Consider the following 15,004-nt stretch of genomic DNA (forward strand, 5'->3'; position numbering starts at 1 on the left):
GCGGGGGGGATGCTTCGGGGTGGGGGGTAGCAGCTCCCCATCCCCACCGTGGGGGTCGTGCTGCTCCAGGGGTGATGGGGCTGCCGGGGGGGGGGTCGAGGGCAAAGAAAGCACCAGGCAGGGCTCGGGGAAAAGGGGCACCTCGGGATCTTTAGTGCAGACACGTTGCCGAAACCCACCGCGGAGCCCTTGGGTGCGGGCAGGGGGCTGCCCGCTTGGAGAGTCCGGCCAGCACGTCCTCCTCTAGTTGCCCTTGGGGGCATTTTTGTTCCGGATTTCGGCCAGTTTGCCAGCCAAGAAGCCCCAGCGGAAGGCCCCTTCCTCTGGCTCCCGCAGGTCACTGCCATCGTCACCCGGCGGCTCCCCGGGGCTCTCGCCCGGTTCCGGGGGGGGCACCCCCTTGTCCGGCCCCGACGCCTGCTGCCACTTGGTAGCAAAGAGATCCCAAAAGCCGGGTGCCTTCTCGGAGGGGGGTGACTCGGGCGGTGAGGTGGCCAGCGGGCTGGAGAGGGAGCGGGGACGGGGACGTCGGTGTGGGGTCCCTTCTCGCTGGGTCCCGCAGTGGCCAGGACTGGGACCCCCAATCCCCCCCCATACCCCCCCTCCATGCCGGCTCCCTCCCTGCTGCCCCCCAGCCCGGCCCCATGGGTATAGGCAGGGGAGGGGGATGCAGGTGATGGGACAGGGGGATGTGGGGGCTCGACAGTTCCCAGGGGCTGGATCCAGGTTCTGGGGGGTGTGTGTGTGTCCCCCCCCGAGCTGCAACTTACTGGTCTGCGCAGGACTCTGGGCTGAGCAGCTGGTGCTCATCCTCGCTGGTGAAGAGGGACGAAAGCGTCCGCCAGCCCCGGGCACCCACCCCCTGCACCTGCGGGGGAGGCAGCACTGGGCTCACCGGGGACCCCAAGGTCCCAGCAGGCGCCCCCCAGTCCCCGCTTCCCCCCCAGCCTCCTCCTCACCTTCCTCGCCAGCTGGGACACGGGGCTGGGTCCCTCCTCCATCAGCCTGGGCGTCTCGGCCGTCTCCATCAGCTCGGGGGGGTCTCCCTGCAACGAAACCCCCACGTGAGGACAGGGGTGCGGGCAGGGGGAGGGCAGGGAGGTTTGTCACCCCTCTTTGGGGGGACCCAGGCTTGGCGGTGACCCCCACACACACACCCTACCTCCTCCTGCAGCGCTCCGTCCGCCCGTGTCCCCCCCAGTGTCTGCAGCACTTTGGCCTTGTAGAGCCGCCAGAAGCCCTGGGTCATGGTGAGGGGCTCAGCGGGGCCAGAAGCCGGCGGGTGCCGTGGGGAGCAGGAGGGGTGGGGGGCTGGGCCCCCCCCGTGCCGCCCCGGCGATCCGGTGGCTTCATTAAACTTTCAGGGGCCACTTCCAATGCACAAAGGGGAACCTGAGCCCGGCCTGAGCCGGGGGCAGCGCGGGGGCAGCCGCTCCGGTCACCCTCGACCTCCCCCCCTGCACCTCCCTGCCCCAGCCCCCCAGTGCCCCTCACCCCCAGGGGACCCCCCCCCCAAGGCTGGGGTGACCCCAAGCCCACAGCGCAGAGGAGGCGCTGGGGCTTGGCGCTCCTCCCCCCCCCCCCCCCGGTGCCGTGGGTCCCCATTTATAATTGATCACCCAGAGTGGAGGAAACACGATCAGTGCTGGGACACGGTGTGCTGAGCCCTCCCCAGCTCATCACAGCAGTGACCGGCGCAGGACCGGATCCCGTCACCCCTTGCCCCGAGGCCAGGCCCTTGTGTCCCGCTACGGGGACAACCTGGGGACGTCTGCCACCGGGTGCTGGGGACCTTTGGGGACGCGGCTGGTCCCCGGGGCCGTTCACCGGCCCCGGTTGGAGCGGGGCTGGGCACGGCCGCCGGGCAGAGCTATGGGGCTGAGTCGGGGGGCGTGGCCTACCCGCTAAATGGGCGTGGTATGTCGATGTATGGGCGTGGTTTGCGGCTGCGCGGGCGTGGTTTGAGACTGCATGGGCGTGGTTTGCCGCCACACGGGCGTGGTTTGCCGCCTCCTGGGCGGGGTGTATGGGCGCGGGGCGGGGCCTACGCCTGCGCCTGCGCCCTGCGGAGCATCCTCCCGGCGTGGGTCCGCCATGTCACCGCGCAATGGCCGCCGTACCGGGGCTCACCGGGCGCACTCGTTGGCCCGGCACTTGAAGACGAAGCGGCGCCGACGAGACCTGGATGAGATTCACGGGGACCTACGGCCCGAGAACGCTGCTCGGTTGCTGCGGCAGGAACCCGACCCCGACCTGCCCGGCTGCGCCCAGTTCTACTGCCTGCACTGCGCGTGTGTGGGCCGGGGTGGGGGGGGGGTCCCTGCGCCGGGGTGGGGAGGGGGGGTCCTGGTCGGGGGTGGGGGGGGGTCCGGGGAGGGCTTTAACCCTTTCGGGGGGGGTGTTGTCCTGGTGCTGGGGGGTCCCTGCCTCCTGGGAGGGGGTTGTTCTGGTCCAGGGGGTGGTTCCTGGCTCCTGGGGGAGGGTTGATCCTGGCGAGGGGGGCTCTGATCCCTTTGAGGGGAGGGAATCTTGTCCTGGTCTTGGGGGGGACTCTGGGCCTTGTAGGGAGCTTGTTCTGGTCTCGGGGAGGGACCCTGGCCCGGGGGGGTGTGTGTGGGGGTCACTGGCCCCTCCATAGGGCTCCCCCCAGCCCCACTCCCATCTCAGGGCCCCCTAACCCCCGGCTTCTTGTCCCCCCCACCCCAGGCGCTACTTCGTGGACCTGACCAGCATGAAGGAGCACTTCAGGTCCAAGGTGCACAAGAAGAGGTAAGGGGGGGCCTGAGCGGGGCCCCAGAGCAGGCCACAGCCCCCCGCCCCTATTTCGTCGGGGTGAGGTGGGTGACGGCGTCATTTCGGGGCCGGTCTTGTTTTGAGGAGCTGTGGTGGAAGGCTTCAGCCCTCCTCTCTGCCTTCCCCACAGGCTGAAGCAGCTGCGGGAGGCACCGTACACGCAGGAGGAGGCTGAGCGCGCCGCCGGCATGGGCTCCTACATCCCCCCGAAGAAGGTGGAAGTGCAGACCCAACCGCTCGAGGAAGTCGTCGAGATGGAGGCATCCAGCTGAGCGCAGCGGACTGAGGGGCCGGGCGGCTCCGTAAGGGCGTCTTTGTCCTCAGCTTTGCGAGGAAAAAACGTGCCCCGGCGCAGCCTGCCAGCAAGCAAACGCGCCGCTCCTCCTCGCCAGAGCGCTAATGAGGAGAAGGAGCCAGCGAGACCCCGGGTGCCCTCGCTGTGCGTCCTTCTTCTCGGGGAAGGGGCAAGCGGCTTGTTCCCTAAGCGCTGGCGTGACTGTACGCTCGTCTCGTTTTTAGAGCGGTTTTAGGCCTCTCTGCTTGGGTCAGAGGTTGATCCTGGTGACTCGCCCATTAAAATATGTCAACTGACAGGCCGGCAGTGTTGAGAGCTCTCTGTGAGTGTGACCCAGGCCCTGGCTGGAGGGCGGCAGCCGCCCCTTGGGGTAGAGGACAACGTCTCGGTGTTATGCTTTTCCCGAGCACTCCAAGGGGAATACTGCCAGCGTCTGTGCCAGCCCGGAGGAACGGCCTCGTCCCGGTGCTCCTGCTCTGGCAGGGTGGTAAAGCTGCCTCTGCTTTGCCCTCCTGGCAGGGGGTTCCCGGCCTACTGGTAGCAGATACGGGGCTGCTTTTTGGGAGGATTATGTGCTTGAGTGAGCTCTTTATCAAGCACTTGGGTCTGCATAGCGAGCTGCTCGTTGTGCTGGCCCTGCCTGTTTGGGCCTTGAGAGGGGAGTGCTGGTGTCCCCCCGGCAGGGAGACTTTTAGGCTCCTGTCCCCAAAAAACCCAACACCTGCAAGTGATTTCATCTTCCCGGGGGCTGGGGCTGCGTGTGTGGTGTGGTCAGCCTCCCCGCCTCACGTCCCCCGGCCTGATGCTGCTGTGATCCCGCTGCTGACCCTTCCTCCGCCTGCCTGGCTTTTGGGGGACTTTGTTTGACGATGCCACCGCCCGCTGTTGCGAATTCCTGCAGAGCGGATCTTTGCCAATGCAGCCCTGGCAGCAAAACCCTCAGGCCGGAGGTTTGACCCTCCTGCCCAGCTGGGGATGGGGCTCTGGGCCGGAGCAGCAGAAAAGCAGAGCGACAACGCAGCTGTGCTCAGCAGGAAAGGGTTTATTTCTACGTAGCCCGCCCGGATTTGTCTCCGGCTCTGGGGAGATGAAATGCTGCAGCTCTGCGTGGGTTTGCTGGGTGCGAGGGGGACCGGGAAGGTTGCAGACCCCATCCCAGCGGGACGTGCCTGCCCAGGGGACACGTCGCTGACCCCGTGGCCCCGTCTCCCCCCGACCCCGTTGTTGCAGAGGTCGGTCTGGTCCCAGCCCTCCCCGCCGCGTTACCTAACGGCTTTCGGCGCTGACCTCCTTTCCGCAGGGCCGGGCTGGCTGCGGCCACAACGCGGTCCCCCCACGCAGGGATGGGGGGGCTGCGTTGGCTGCCAGTGGGGTGCAAGGGGCCCCCCCCCGGGCCCCTTCTGCTTGGGGAGAAGATGGAGATGGATGCAGCACCAGGCTCCGTCGTCCATCCATCTATCCGTTCAGGCTCTGTTCGTGTTGTGGCGGGATCGTGGTGTCTCGCAGCGGTTCAGTCAGGGGCTCAGCCGGCAGCTCTGGAACCAGGAGGTGGCTTCTCCGTTCTCCATCCTGGTTGTTGAACCGGCTCCCGAAAACGGGGACCGACAGGGGGACAGAGGTGCGTGTCCCCAAGCCCCGGGGCATCGCACCGCCCAGGCGTGGAGGGAAGGGCTGGATGTGGCGCAGATCAGCTGGAAAGGATCCGCATCCGGCAGCTCCGTTCGGGTGTGGGGTGGGGGGGGTGCACAGCGGGCAGGGGGGGACCCTGGCCCCCTCCTCACGGCTCTGGGGGGGCTTTGGTGGGGCCGGCCATCCTCCGGACGCTGTAGAAGGAGAGGCAGAGCCCGGCAGCCGCCAGCAGCAGGGCCAGGGGGGTCAGCAGTCGCCCCCCCGGCTCGGCCCCCCGCCCCGCCGCAAGCTGCATCTGTGGGGGGGAGAAAGGAGAGGAGAGGGGAGCGTTGTGAGACCCTGAACCCCAAACCCCCCAGGGTCAGGGGACCTGAGGCCGTGCCCTGAACGTCCCCATCGTGCTCGGCTGGGATGTAGGAGCGATGGGGGGCAGCTTTGTGGGCTTCCCCCCCCCCCCCCCCCCCCCGGGGCATCCAGGTCGGGGCATCGGTGAGGCGAGGCTCCACCAGCAGCACCACTGGTGCCAACCTGGAGCCAGGATACGGCCGGGCATGGCTCCCACGGTGGGCAACGCAGGTGGGGTCCTGGGGGTCCCTGCAGGTTTCCCCCCCCCCACCCCAACCCCTGCTCCCCCCTTACCTGGAGCAGACGGAAGTACCCCGGCGTCAAGCGTCTGGGGCGGATAATCATGGCGCGGCGGGGAGCAGCAGGATCAGACCCCGCAGGTCAGCAGCGGGGGGGGGGGCCCCCCGCCACCCTGCTCCCAACCCCAAGACACCCCCCCCCCAAACCCCGACCACCACGAAGCGGGGTCTGTCACCCACCCGCCCGCCGGCTCGGCGGTCCCCTCGGCACGGGCGGCACGCACCCGGCCAACGCCGAGCAGCTGTCAGCCGCGATCAGCGCCCGCTGCTCCCCCAAGCGCACACGCCGGGGCGGGGGGGAGACGGGCACCGAGGCGCTGGCGGGGGGGGGGGGGGGGGCCAGGGCAGATTTTTTGGGGGGGGGGGCAGGAGAGCTGGGCTCAGCGCGTCTGCAGGCCTCTGTGCGGGCTGCTCCCTGCCTCAGTTTCCCCACCTGCAAAGGAAAGGGTGGGAATTGTGCCTTGAGGTGGGGTGGGGGGGGGGGTTGGAGTGGAGTGACCCTCCCCAAAATCCCCGGGTGGGTGGGGAGGGGGGCTGAGCAGGGGCTCTCCCAGGGATCTGTGTGGCCACAGGGCACCAGGGGGACGCCCACCAGTGTCATGAGTTCTGTCGGGACTCAGCCCTCGCTGCGTGCAGGGGCTGGGGGAGGTAACGACGACGACACGCGACGCGCACCTCATCTCGCAGCGGAGGGGGAAACTGAGGTGGGGGGGGGGGGGTGTGTGTGTGTTTCGGCAGCCGCGCGTCACCATCCCGCCCGTGACTCACTGGGGTGCGTCGTTGCCGCGGGGCCTGGCCCCGCAGGGTCGTACTGGGCCGTACTGGGCGGGAGGCCCCGGGGTGCGGCGGGGAGGCCGCGGTGAGCGGCACGCGGTTGCGCCAATGGGGCCGCCCGTCCCCGGCGCAGGTGAACCGTCGCTCCCGCCACCGGTTCCGGCCTGGCCGCCATGGAACCCGTGGGTACCTGGAGCCCCGCGCGGGCAGCCGCTTGGCTCCGAGGTGAGGCCTCCCCACGCTCCGTGTCCTGGCTGTGCACCCCCCCCCCCCCCTCCCCAAAAAACCTAGAGGGGGGGACCCCGCTGCTGGCCCTGGGGTGGGTTGTCCCCAACTTAGGGATGTGTGGGTGGCCTGGTGTGGCTGGGGGGGGGGGGCTGGTGGGCCTTTCCTGTCCCTCACCCCTTGTCCCTGGGGGGGAGGGAAAAGGGGGGGGGGGTCGGTCCCTGAATCCGACCGGTGGCGGGGTGGGCGTCCGGCCGTACGCGCCATCTCGGCTGAGACCGGGCGAACTCGTCACACGGAGAGGTCCCTCCTATAGCAGCCTGGGGTCGGCCAGCAGGGACACCGGTGGGGGGGGGGTGCTGGGTTCCCCCCCCCCGCCTCGGTGTCCGGCTGGCGCTAGGGCAGGGCTGTGGGCAGGGCTGGACGCGGCGGTACAGGGGTACCCCTTCGAGGCCTGGGGGCTGTCGGGGCTCGACGTGCTGGGGCTGTCGGCGGGGGCACTGGAGGCGCTGGGAGTGCGGCGCTTGGGGCACCAGGAGCTGCTGCTGGAGGCGGTGGAGCAGCTCCGCGCCCTGGTGAGTGTCAGCACCCGTGGGGTGCTGCGGGGGGGTCCCGTGGTGGAAGGGGGCCGGGGGCGGGGGGGGGGGGGATGTGGGTGCACCCTGGGCTGGGTGGAGGTGGGGAGGGGGGGACACACGACATGGAGGGACCCTGGACTGGGTGGAGGTGGGGGACATGGGGGCACCCTGGGCTGGGTGAAGGTGGGGGAGATGGGGGCACCCTGCGCTGGAGGGGGGGGATGTGGGGGCACCTTGGGCTGGGTGAAGGTGGGGACACGGGGGTACCCTGGGCCGGGTAGAGGGGGGGGTATGGGGGCACCCCGGACTGGGTAGGGGGTGGGATTCGGGGGTACACTGCGTTGGGTGAAGGCGGGGGCGTGGAGGCACCCCAGAGACCCCCACTGCCCTTCTGTCCCCCGGTGGCCATGTCTCCCCCGTCCGTCCCCCCCCCAGGACACGGGGCTGGCGAGCACCAGCCTGCGGACGCTGACGGAGAGGCTGCGGGAGCTGGCGCAGGGCACCCAGAGCCTGGTGCTGGGGGGGCTGCCGGCGGGGGCTGACCACCGGCCACCCCCCCTCACCCTCCTGGCCCGAATCGTCGACCTGGTCGGTGCTGCCAAGGGGCTCTTCTCCTGGCTCAACAGGTCCGGGGCGGGTGGGGGCACCCATGGGTGCTGGGTGCCCCCCGCGCCTGGGGCTGAGCTCTCTGTCCCGTTCCCGTTCCCCCCCCCCTCCAGGTACCTCTTCTCCACCCTCAACGACTTTTCGGCCAGCCGGGACATCGTCCTGCTCTGCGTCCAGCTGGCAGAGACGCTGCAGGCGGTGGGTGCCCAGGGCGGCTGCCCTGCCCCGAGGCCACGGTGATGGGCACAGAGTGGGGGGAACGGGGAGGGGGGGAGCCAGCCGTCTGCTCTCCTGTCCCCCAAAGCTCTGCCTGCTGGAGTTGGGGGGAGAACTGGGGTCAGGGGGAATGTGGTACGGGGGGGGCTTCCCTGCAGGCCCCCCCTCGACTGGGATGGAAGGGGGGCTGAGCCATCCCATCCCACTCAGCCCCGTGTCCTGTCCCCCCCCCCAGGACTGTCCTGCAGCTGAGAGGGACAGCCGGATCGTGTGGATTGTAAGTGCTGGGTGAGGAGGGGATGGCAGGCATGGGGGGGCCCAGTGTTGCGAGGGCCCCCCCTTAGCCACCCCCACTGTCACCCGCAGTGCCAGCACATCGTGGGCATCTGCGAGAGCATCGTGGGCTGCAGCCCCCCGGCGCTGCTGGACCGCCGGGCTGTGCTTCAGCGCGTGGGGCTGGCGCTACCCCCCGGCCTGCAGGGCAGCCCCCCGATGTCCCCCGACACCCTGTCGCTGCCCCCTGGCCTATGGGGCAGCCCCCCCGCATCCCCTGACACCCCAAAGCTGCCCCCCAGCCCGTGGGGGAGCACCCCGCCGTCCCCTGACACCCTGACGCTGCCCTCCGCCCCCGTGGGGACCCCCCCGCCGCTCCTCGCCACCCTGCTGGTGAGTGCCCGCTGCCCCAGGACCCCCTGGGACCCCCTGCACCCCACTTACACCTCCCTCCTGTCCCCCCCCAGGGCCTCAAGATCACTTCCACCAGCTCCTGCCTGCACTTTGTGTCCGCGACCACCTCGGAGGTGAGTGAGGGGCTGTCACCCCCGCCCCATGCCACCCTGTCCCTCCGTCACCCCCTTTTAGCGCCTGCCGTGGGGAATACCACCCGTCCCAGTTGCATCCCATCCGGCCGGATCCCGCAAGCCTCTTAGGGCCCTACTCCGTCCCCCACAACCCAGAGCTTGGGGTGGCTGCCTGCAGCTGAGACCGTGCAACTCGTCTCACGAGTGAGCACAGCCTGGGCCGTGGTAGGAGCCCTCCTCCATATCCCGATCCCACCAACCGCTCCGGCTGGTGCTGTGCAAGGTCAGGCTGCCGGTTAATGGTTAACCCCCCCGGCCATTCTCCCCAGCTGGGAGAGCTCCTGAGTGTGGATTAGCTGGGGGGGGGGGCGAATGCTCGGGGCTGGGCACCCCAATCCCACCCTGCCTCTGCCCCAGGCCTTGGCCATCCACGGGGGCCGCATCCTGCCCGGAGACGAGATCGTGCAGGTCAATGAGCAGGTCGTGGTGAGTCGGGGAGGACGGGGGCTCGAGGGTGGTGCTGGTTTTGGCAGTGAAGTCGTGGACGGGGAGCTGCAGGGCTGGGAGGATTTGGGGGAACGTGGTGGCTGCGGGTGGGAGGATTTGGGGGGACAGGGGACCTGCGGGCAGGAGGATTTGGGGGGACACGGGAGCTGTGATCCGCAGAATGCGGGAGCCATGGCTGGGAAAGGTGGAGGGGACGCAGGAGCCACTGCTGGGGGCGTTTGGGGGATGCGGGAGCCGCTGGAGGGGAGGATTTGGGGAATGTGGGACCTGTGGCCGGGGAGGGTTTGGGGGATGTGGGAGCCGTGGGGCTGGGAGGGCGCGTGGGGCTGGGCGGCCGTGGGGCAGAGTGGGGCCGGGGCCGTGTCCCACGGGTCACCAGGGGGTGTGTGCAGGTGGGTTGGACACGCGTCAACCTGGCGAAGAAGCTGCTGGAGAAGGCGAGTGGGGTGACGCTGGTGCTCAAGAAGATCCCCCTCGACCTGCCCAGCTCACCCACCTCTCCCAGGCAGCAGGTGAGTGATCCCAGTGCTCCCAGCACAGCCCCAGTGCTGCACTGGGCTGCGCTGGGAACCAGGCAGGGACGCTCGGAGCTGGGCATCTCCCATCACCTTGGCGGTCCCTAAAGCTCTGCGGGACCGTGGTGGGATGTGGGCTGGCCCTGACTCTCCATCCACAGCTCCCGGGAGCATTTTTGGATGCCGTGGATCACCCCGGCACCAGGAGCAGCGAGTGCCCGGGCAGCCCCGTGTCCCTGACCTCCAGGTGAGCCCCGTCCCCTGACACCCCGACACCCCCAGCCTGGCCAGCACGGAGGTTTTTGGGTGCACCCAAGGCCCCTTCCCAGCTCTTTTTAGGGGAAAGGTGCTGGCAGCGTGGCAGCTGCCTGCAAGCGGCCCGGGAAGCTGCCAGTAGTCTTAAGGAACCAAAAAAAAAAAGGAGTTGTGTTTGTAATCCATTCACTTGGTAACGTTTTAATGGGGTTGAAACTATATTTAGACGTGACCCTTCTCTCCCGGAATGGAAAGGCCTGTGTGGAGCCTGTGACAGCACTGGCGAGCTGGGCAGGAGCTGTCGGGCTGGGCTGAGACCCTGCTGGGGAGTGCGGAGGCCGGTGGGGCCAGTGCCAAGCCACTGCCACTTCGTCACCTCCAGCCCCACTCCTCCTCGAGCACGGAGAACTGCGGGTGCCCCAAGCAAGTGTGGGGCCGGCCGGAGCCTGATAGCAGGACCCCCGTGGCGGTCAAAGAGATTTGCAGCTCAGGGATCCCTTTTTCCCCCAGCGCTGCTGCCGACTTGGACTCGGGGCCGGACTCGGCACCGGACCTCGTCACTGACGAAGAGGACGGAGGGGACGAGCGGGACTTGAGGCTGCCCGGGGCGACCGTGGGGGAGCTGCCAGGGCTGCCCGGCCACGGTAGGAGGGGAGTGGAGGGGACATCTGGGGACGGAGCGGTTTCTCCCCCGGGATGGGAGGTTGCAGCTCTGCTTGCTGTTTACAGGTTCCGCGGAGGAGGTGATGTGGGAGGGTGGCACCTCATCGGGCACCCCGTGCTCCCTGGGCACCCTTGCTGCCACCGGACCCTGTGCCGCGGAGCTCAGCCCCACGGCAGCCCCCACGGCAAGGACTGGGGGTGCAGAGTCCAGCCGGCTCCCTGGGGAGGTGAGAGCTGGTGGGAGAGGAGCACTGAACCTCAGGGGGGAACGCTGGGGGGACATCAATGGGGCACACGCAGGACTTTGTGTCCCACCTGAGCTGGGAGGCGAAATGCCTGGGGTGGGTTCCTCTCCAAGCTCGCTGCTGCGGGGAGCGCGAGTTGGGGGTCCCTAAGGGGCTGGGGGTGCTGCTGGGGGGGGTCCTCAATTGTCCCGAACTGCTCATCTCTGTCTCCCCATCCAGGGCAGTCCCCAGACGGGACACAGACCAAAAGGTGAGCGGGATCCTGCCAGGTCTGGGGTGAATGGGGCTGGGGGCTCTCTCGGGCTCTGCCCCCTGCTCCCCCTTCCCTGCTCTTGACACCCCCCCGCCTCGCTGCGGCCGGCAGGAGTGGCGACCAGGCTGAGCCGCCGGCGGGTCTCGTGCCGGGACCTGGGCCGGGTGGACTGCGATGGCTGGCTCCTGAAGAAGAAGGACCACGTGGGCTTCATGGCCCAGAAGTGGAAGCGGTGCTGGTTTGTGCTGAAGGGCCACACGCTCTACTGGTACCACCACCCCAACGTGAGTGGGGACACTGGGTGTCCTCATCCCCCACCTGGGGCAGCCGAGCTTTCCCATCCCCAGCGCCGGGGCAGGTGGTGGACACGGCCATCTCCCTTGCAGGATGAGAAGGCTGCGGGACTCATCAACGTGGCCACCTACGACCTGGAGAGCACGAGGGAGCAGAAGAAGAAATAGTGAGTGGGGTCTGTCTCACCACGGACCTCCAGGCTGGTGGTGGAAGGGGGGGGATGCTGTCCCAAGGGCGCATGCTGATGAGCCCTGCTGGGTGCCACCTGCATGTCCCCATGGGGCTGGTGGGGTCCCCACGGGGCTGGCAGGACTGGCCGTCTTGCAATACGGGAGCCCACGCCCTGAGCAAGATGGGCATTGCACTACTGGTGTTACTGGGGACAAGGCTGAGGACCGGAGCATCTCCAACAGGCAGGGAAAAGCCCAAACCCCTGGGCTTGCTCGGGACAGGGGGGCTGCGGTGTGGGGGGGGCTGGACGGGGGTTCGGGGCTGGCTCTGGTGCCGGCTAACTGCATTAGCAAAGGCAGCCGCCTGCTTGTCCTCCTCCAGTGTGTTCCAGCTCTCCCATCAGAGGTACAAGCCCTTCATCTTCGCCGCAGAAACGCTGGCTGATTTGAGCATGTGAGTAACGTGCCAACGGGCAACAGCCAGTGCCGGTCCCACCACACTGGGCTGGCCATGACCCTCCGTCGGTCTGTCTCTCTGTCCTTTCTTTCCCCAGGTGGGTCAGTCACCTAATAACAGCCAAAACAAAGTACACGCTGGCCCACCAGTCGGTCCCGGACAGGGAGGAAGGTAACAGGCCCTTCCCGGGATGGGAGACGGGGTCGGTTCTCCCACGGGAGATGGGGACCCTGTGGGGAGCCGTGGGTCCCAGTGGGGCAGCCACGCCTGGTGCTACAGCTCCTGTGTGGGACCACTGGGAGCTTTGCCCGTGATTTGGGGGAAATGTGAGAAATGGTCCCCGAGAAGAGGGCTGGGGTGATGCTCAGCTCTGGGGAGGGCTGGGGACAGGCAGCCCGGGGCTTCCCACTCCTTCCACTCCCACTGTCTTCCCCCGTGGCCTCCAGACTGCTACAGCGAGACAGAAGCCGAGGACCCCGATGATGAGTCCCCCAGGCAGGCATGCGACTCGGTGAGTGGCCCTAGGGGACATCCCGGGGAGGGGATGGAGGATCCTCATCTCACCTCCCGTCCCGTCTCTCCCCCAGCCAAAGAAGAGGTTGCCCTCTTCTTCAAACGCCCCGGAGAAAGCCCAGCTCTTCCCAGCCAGCGGCGAACCCAGCAGCGCAGCCAGCAGCCCCCAGGGCAGCCCCCGGCCCTGCTCGCCCATGGGTAGGTGCTGGGGGGGGGGGGGGGGTGACATCTTTCACCCTGTCACCTTGTGTGTGCCCTTTAATCAAAGTTAGGGCCACCCTTTTGCATATGTGTGTGTGTGTGCTGGGGGGGGTAACCTAAGTTGGGATGTATTTGAGTGCGAACCACGTAGTGTCTCGGGATGCTCTCGCAGCAGGGTCACACACGGGGGCAGCCCCATGGGGTTTCGGGGCTGCCGCCCTGCTACGGTGCCCTCTCTCTTCACCCAGACCCCGCCGGGGAGGATCTCGAGTGCCTGATGCGGTGCCTGAAGCAGGGTGGGGTGTCCCTCATCGGGCGGCAGCGGTTCCTGACACAGGAGCAGTGCCGCAAGTCCTTCATCCGACGCAACAAGAACCCCCACATCAACGAGAAGGTGCACGTGGTGCGGGCCCTGCAGAGCACGCTCAAGGTGGGAGCCCGCAGCCCCCTGACCCCCCCAAAGCCCCCTGCCCACGGGCAGCCACCCCAAAAACACGCCCTTCCTTTTGGCAGGCGAAGCTGGTGGAGCTGCAGGCTCTGGAGCAGCTGCTGAGCGATGCTGCGCTCACCTCGGAGAAGTTCACGCGCTGGAAGGAAGAGCACCAAGAGCTGTACCAGGAGCTGCGGGAGTGGTGGGCACGGCAGCAGGGCCAGGATGGCGACGGGGGGCTCGGGGCCGAGCACAGCACCCCTAAAGAGGCAGCCGAACCCTGACACCCCGCCAGGACCTCTCTGGCACGAACTGCCGATAAAAATCGTGGTGCTGCAGGAGCAAAGCGGGTGCTTTGCCCATGCTGGGGGCATGCACGGGGGGATTGATGATATTTTTGAAGGCTCAGCCCCCAGCATGGATTTGCCGCAGGAGAATTGGCTTCTGCTACATCCCCCGTCCCTGGGGCGGGACGTGGCAGTGAGTCTTGCTTTTTTCGGGGATGTTTTGCCTTGGCTGCACGTTGGTAATGGGGGCCTTTTCCCGGAGGAACATGCCCCTGCCGTGCACACCGGCACGGTGCCACCAGCCATCCCAGCCAGGGTCTCTTCTGCTGTAAATAAAACTATGTCGACGAGGGCTGATTGTGCCATGCTTTTTCTTGGCACTGAAACGTCCCTGCAGCGACAGCAAGCCCCTACCCGTGCCGTGTGTCACCATCCTCAAGGGTTTGTGGCATCCCTCTGTGCTCTGCTCTCCTCTCCCTGTGGGCTGCGCCGGTCCAGCTCGGGGGCGATGGCACCCACCCGTAGGGGGACAGGGACGGGGCTCCAATGATGCTGTGAGGGCAGGGAGGGCAATGAAGTGGGGAAGGTGCCCCGGGGAGGGTTGGGGTGCTCTGGGGGGGCTTTGTGCAGCTCACAAGGGGCAAGAGGAGAGTGCGGGGCAGGAGGGGGAAGGAGATGTGGTCAGCCTGGAAAGGGGGGATGGGTCCTGCCCCTCCCTGTGCCACCCAGCCCCTCACAGACATACCACAGCTGGGTATGGGATGCTCTTTATTTGGCTGCAGAGGCTAAACCCTGCCTAAGGATTAAAGCACAATCAAGTTACGGGCAAAAAAGTGTTGACATCGGCTTGCTTTCCAGTGAAAAATTACGAGTGAAAAGAGGTAAAGATGGGGAACAGACCCAGCTCTTCCACCCAGTGATGGTCTGAGGGGTGTCCAGGGCTGCAGGATGGCCACAGCGGGAGGCTGAGGAGCCGCTGTCACCCCACAATTTGCAGCATCGTCCCCGTGACACTCATGGCAGGAATCAGGCTGTCCCAGCGCCTCAATAATCCACCTCCTAAGGGGCAGCGGCCAGCCTCGTGACGAACCCCGTCTTCCTGTAGAAGCTGGTGGCCAGGCAGATGCCAGCCAGCACCTCTGCAGCTCCAGCCCAGGGAGAGACATGTCCCCTGGTGGAAGTGGTCTGTCAGGGGGGGTCTGTGGGATGGCCAAGTCCTCCAGCACCCAATGAGCCATGTAGGAAGCAGCATCCAGGTACACAGCACCCACCAGCATCAGCAGGAGCCTGGCGGTGGCCACCAGGTTAAGCCATGCTGGGGGGGACACCCATCATCGTGCTCCCAGCATGGCCAGGGTGTACGCCAGGGCTCCCAGCAGCAGCAAGCCCACGGTGGCCACTCTCAGGACCTGCACGGGCCAGAAATGGGCCACGTCCTCCGGGAGGGCACAACAGGCTGGACCTGGCTGGGCAAGCTCCTCCACGCAGCTCTCCCAAAGGCCATTGCTGAAGAAGAGTTTGCGGGGGGTAGCTGGGCAACTCCCACCACTGTGGGGTGGCCGTGGCCACCAACAGAAGCACCCAGGCGTGGGGGCCAGCGCCAGACCCCCTTACCAGAAAGTGGGTCCCCACTGCCGATGAGGCCTCGCTGCCG

At 67.5% G+C, this 15,004-nt stretch overlaps 3 protein-coding genes and 1 long non-coding RNA gene across 6 annotated transcripts; 2 read left to right on the forward strand and 2 right to left on the reverse strand.

Annotated features, from left to right (window-relative positions):
• Positions 1-124: 124 nt before the first annotated feature.
• Positions 125-1,879, reverse strand: C16H1orf232 (chromosome 16 C1orf232 homolog). 3 transcript variants are annotated; one of them, XM_030038735.2, is made up of 5 exons: positions 1,620-1,877; positions 1,163-1,240; positions 960-1,046; positions 771-868; positions 125-502 (listed from the first exon to the last, which is right to left on the reverse strand). In XM_030038735.2, exons 3-5 carry the CDS (start codon positions 1,026-1,028, stop codon positions 244-246), a joined length of 426 nt encoding a protein of 141 aa, XP_029894595.1. In that variant the 5' UTR covers positions 1,029-1,046; positions 1,163-1,240; positions 1,620-1,877; the 3' UTR covers positions 125-243. The 3 variants fall into 3 exon arrangements, with proteins under 3 accessions (XP_029894595.1, XP_029894596.1, XP_029894594.1); XM_030038736.2 differs by lacking the exon at positions 1,163-1,240 and having other exon boundaries at positions 1,620-1,879; XM_030038734.2 differs by lacking the exon at positions 1,620-1,877 and having other exon boundaries at positions 1,163-1,440.
• Positions 1,880-1,956: 77 nt separating this feature from the next.
• Positions 1,957-3,386, forward strand: ZNF593 (zinc finger protein 593). Its single transcript, XM_030038737.1, has 3 exons — positions 1,957-2,291; positions 2,707-2,769; positions 2,924-3,386. Exons 1-3 carry the CDS (start codon positions 1,972-1,974, stop codon positions 3,063-3,065), a joined length of 525 nt encoding a protein of 174 aa, XP_029894597.1. The 5' UTR covers positions 1,957-1,971; the 3' UTR covers positions 3,066-3,386.
• A 724-nt stretch (positions 3,387-4,110) lies between these two features.
• Positions 4,111-5,856, reverse strand: LOC115352214. Its single transcript, XR_003927025.2, has 2 exons — positions 5,357-5,856; positions 4,111-5,012 (listed from the first exon to the last, which is right to left on the reverse strand). It is a non-coding gene; the product is annotated as an uncharacterized LOC115352214 (long non-coding RNA).
• Positions 5,857-6,189: 333 nt separating this feature from the next.
• On the forward strand, positions 6,190-13,702 carry CNKSR1 (connector enhancer of kinase suppressor of Ras 1). The gene is made up of 21 exons (XM_030039841.2): positions 6,190-6,360; positions 6,778-6,935; positions 7,374-7,564; positions 7,658-7,742; positions 7,996-8,037; positions 8,127-8,426; positions 8,501-8,560; positions 8,978-9,046; positions 9,460-9,579; positions 9,744-9,829; positions 10,348-10,481; positions 10,567-10,727; positions 10,965-10,995; positions 11,110-11,282; positions 11,385-11,458; positions 11,845-11,916; positions 12,017-12,090; positions 12,366-12,430; positions 12,507-12,630; positions 12,882-13,063; positions 13,147-13,702. The coding sequence occupies exons 1-21, from the start codon at positions 6,309-6,311 to the stop codon at positions 13,345-13,347; spliced, it is 2,454 nt and encodes an 817-aa protein (XP_029895701.1). The 5' UTR covers positions 6,190-6,308; the 3' UTR covers positions 13,348-13,702.
• The last annotated feature ends 1,302 nt before the right edge of the window (positions 13,703-15,004 follow it).

Source organism: Aquila chrysaetos, chromosome 16, assembly GCF_900496995.4.
Source record: "Aquila chrysaetos chrysaetos chromosome 16, bAquChr1.4, whole genome shotgun sequence".
In the NCBI taxonomy this organism is placed as follows: domain Eukaryota; kingdom Metazoa; phylum Chordata; class Aves; order Accipitriformes; family Accipitridae; genus Aquila; species Aquila chrysaetos.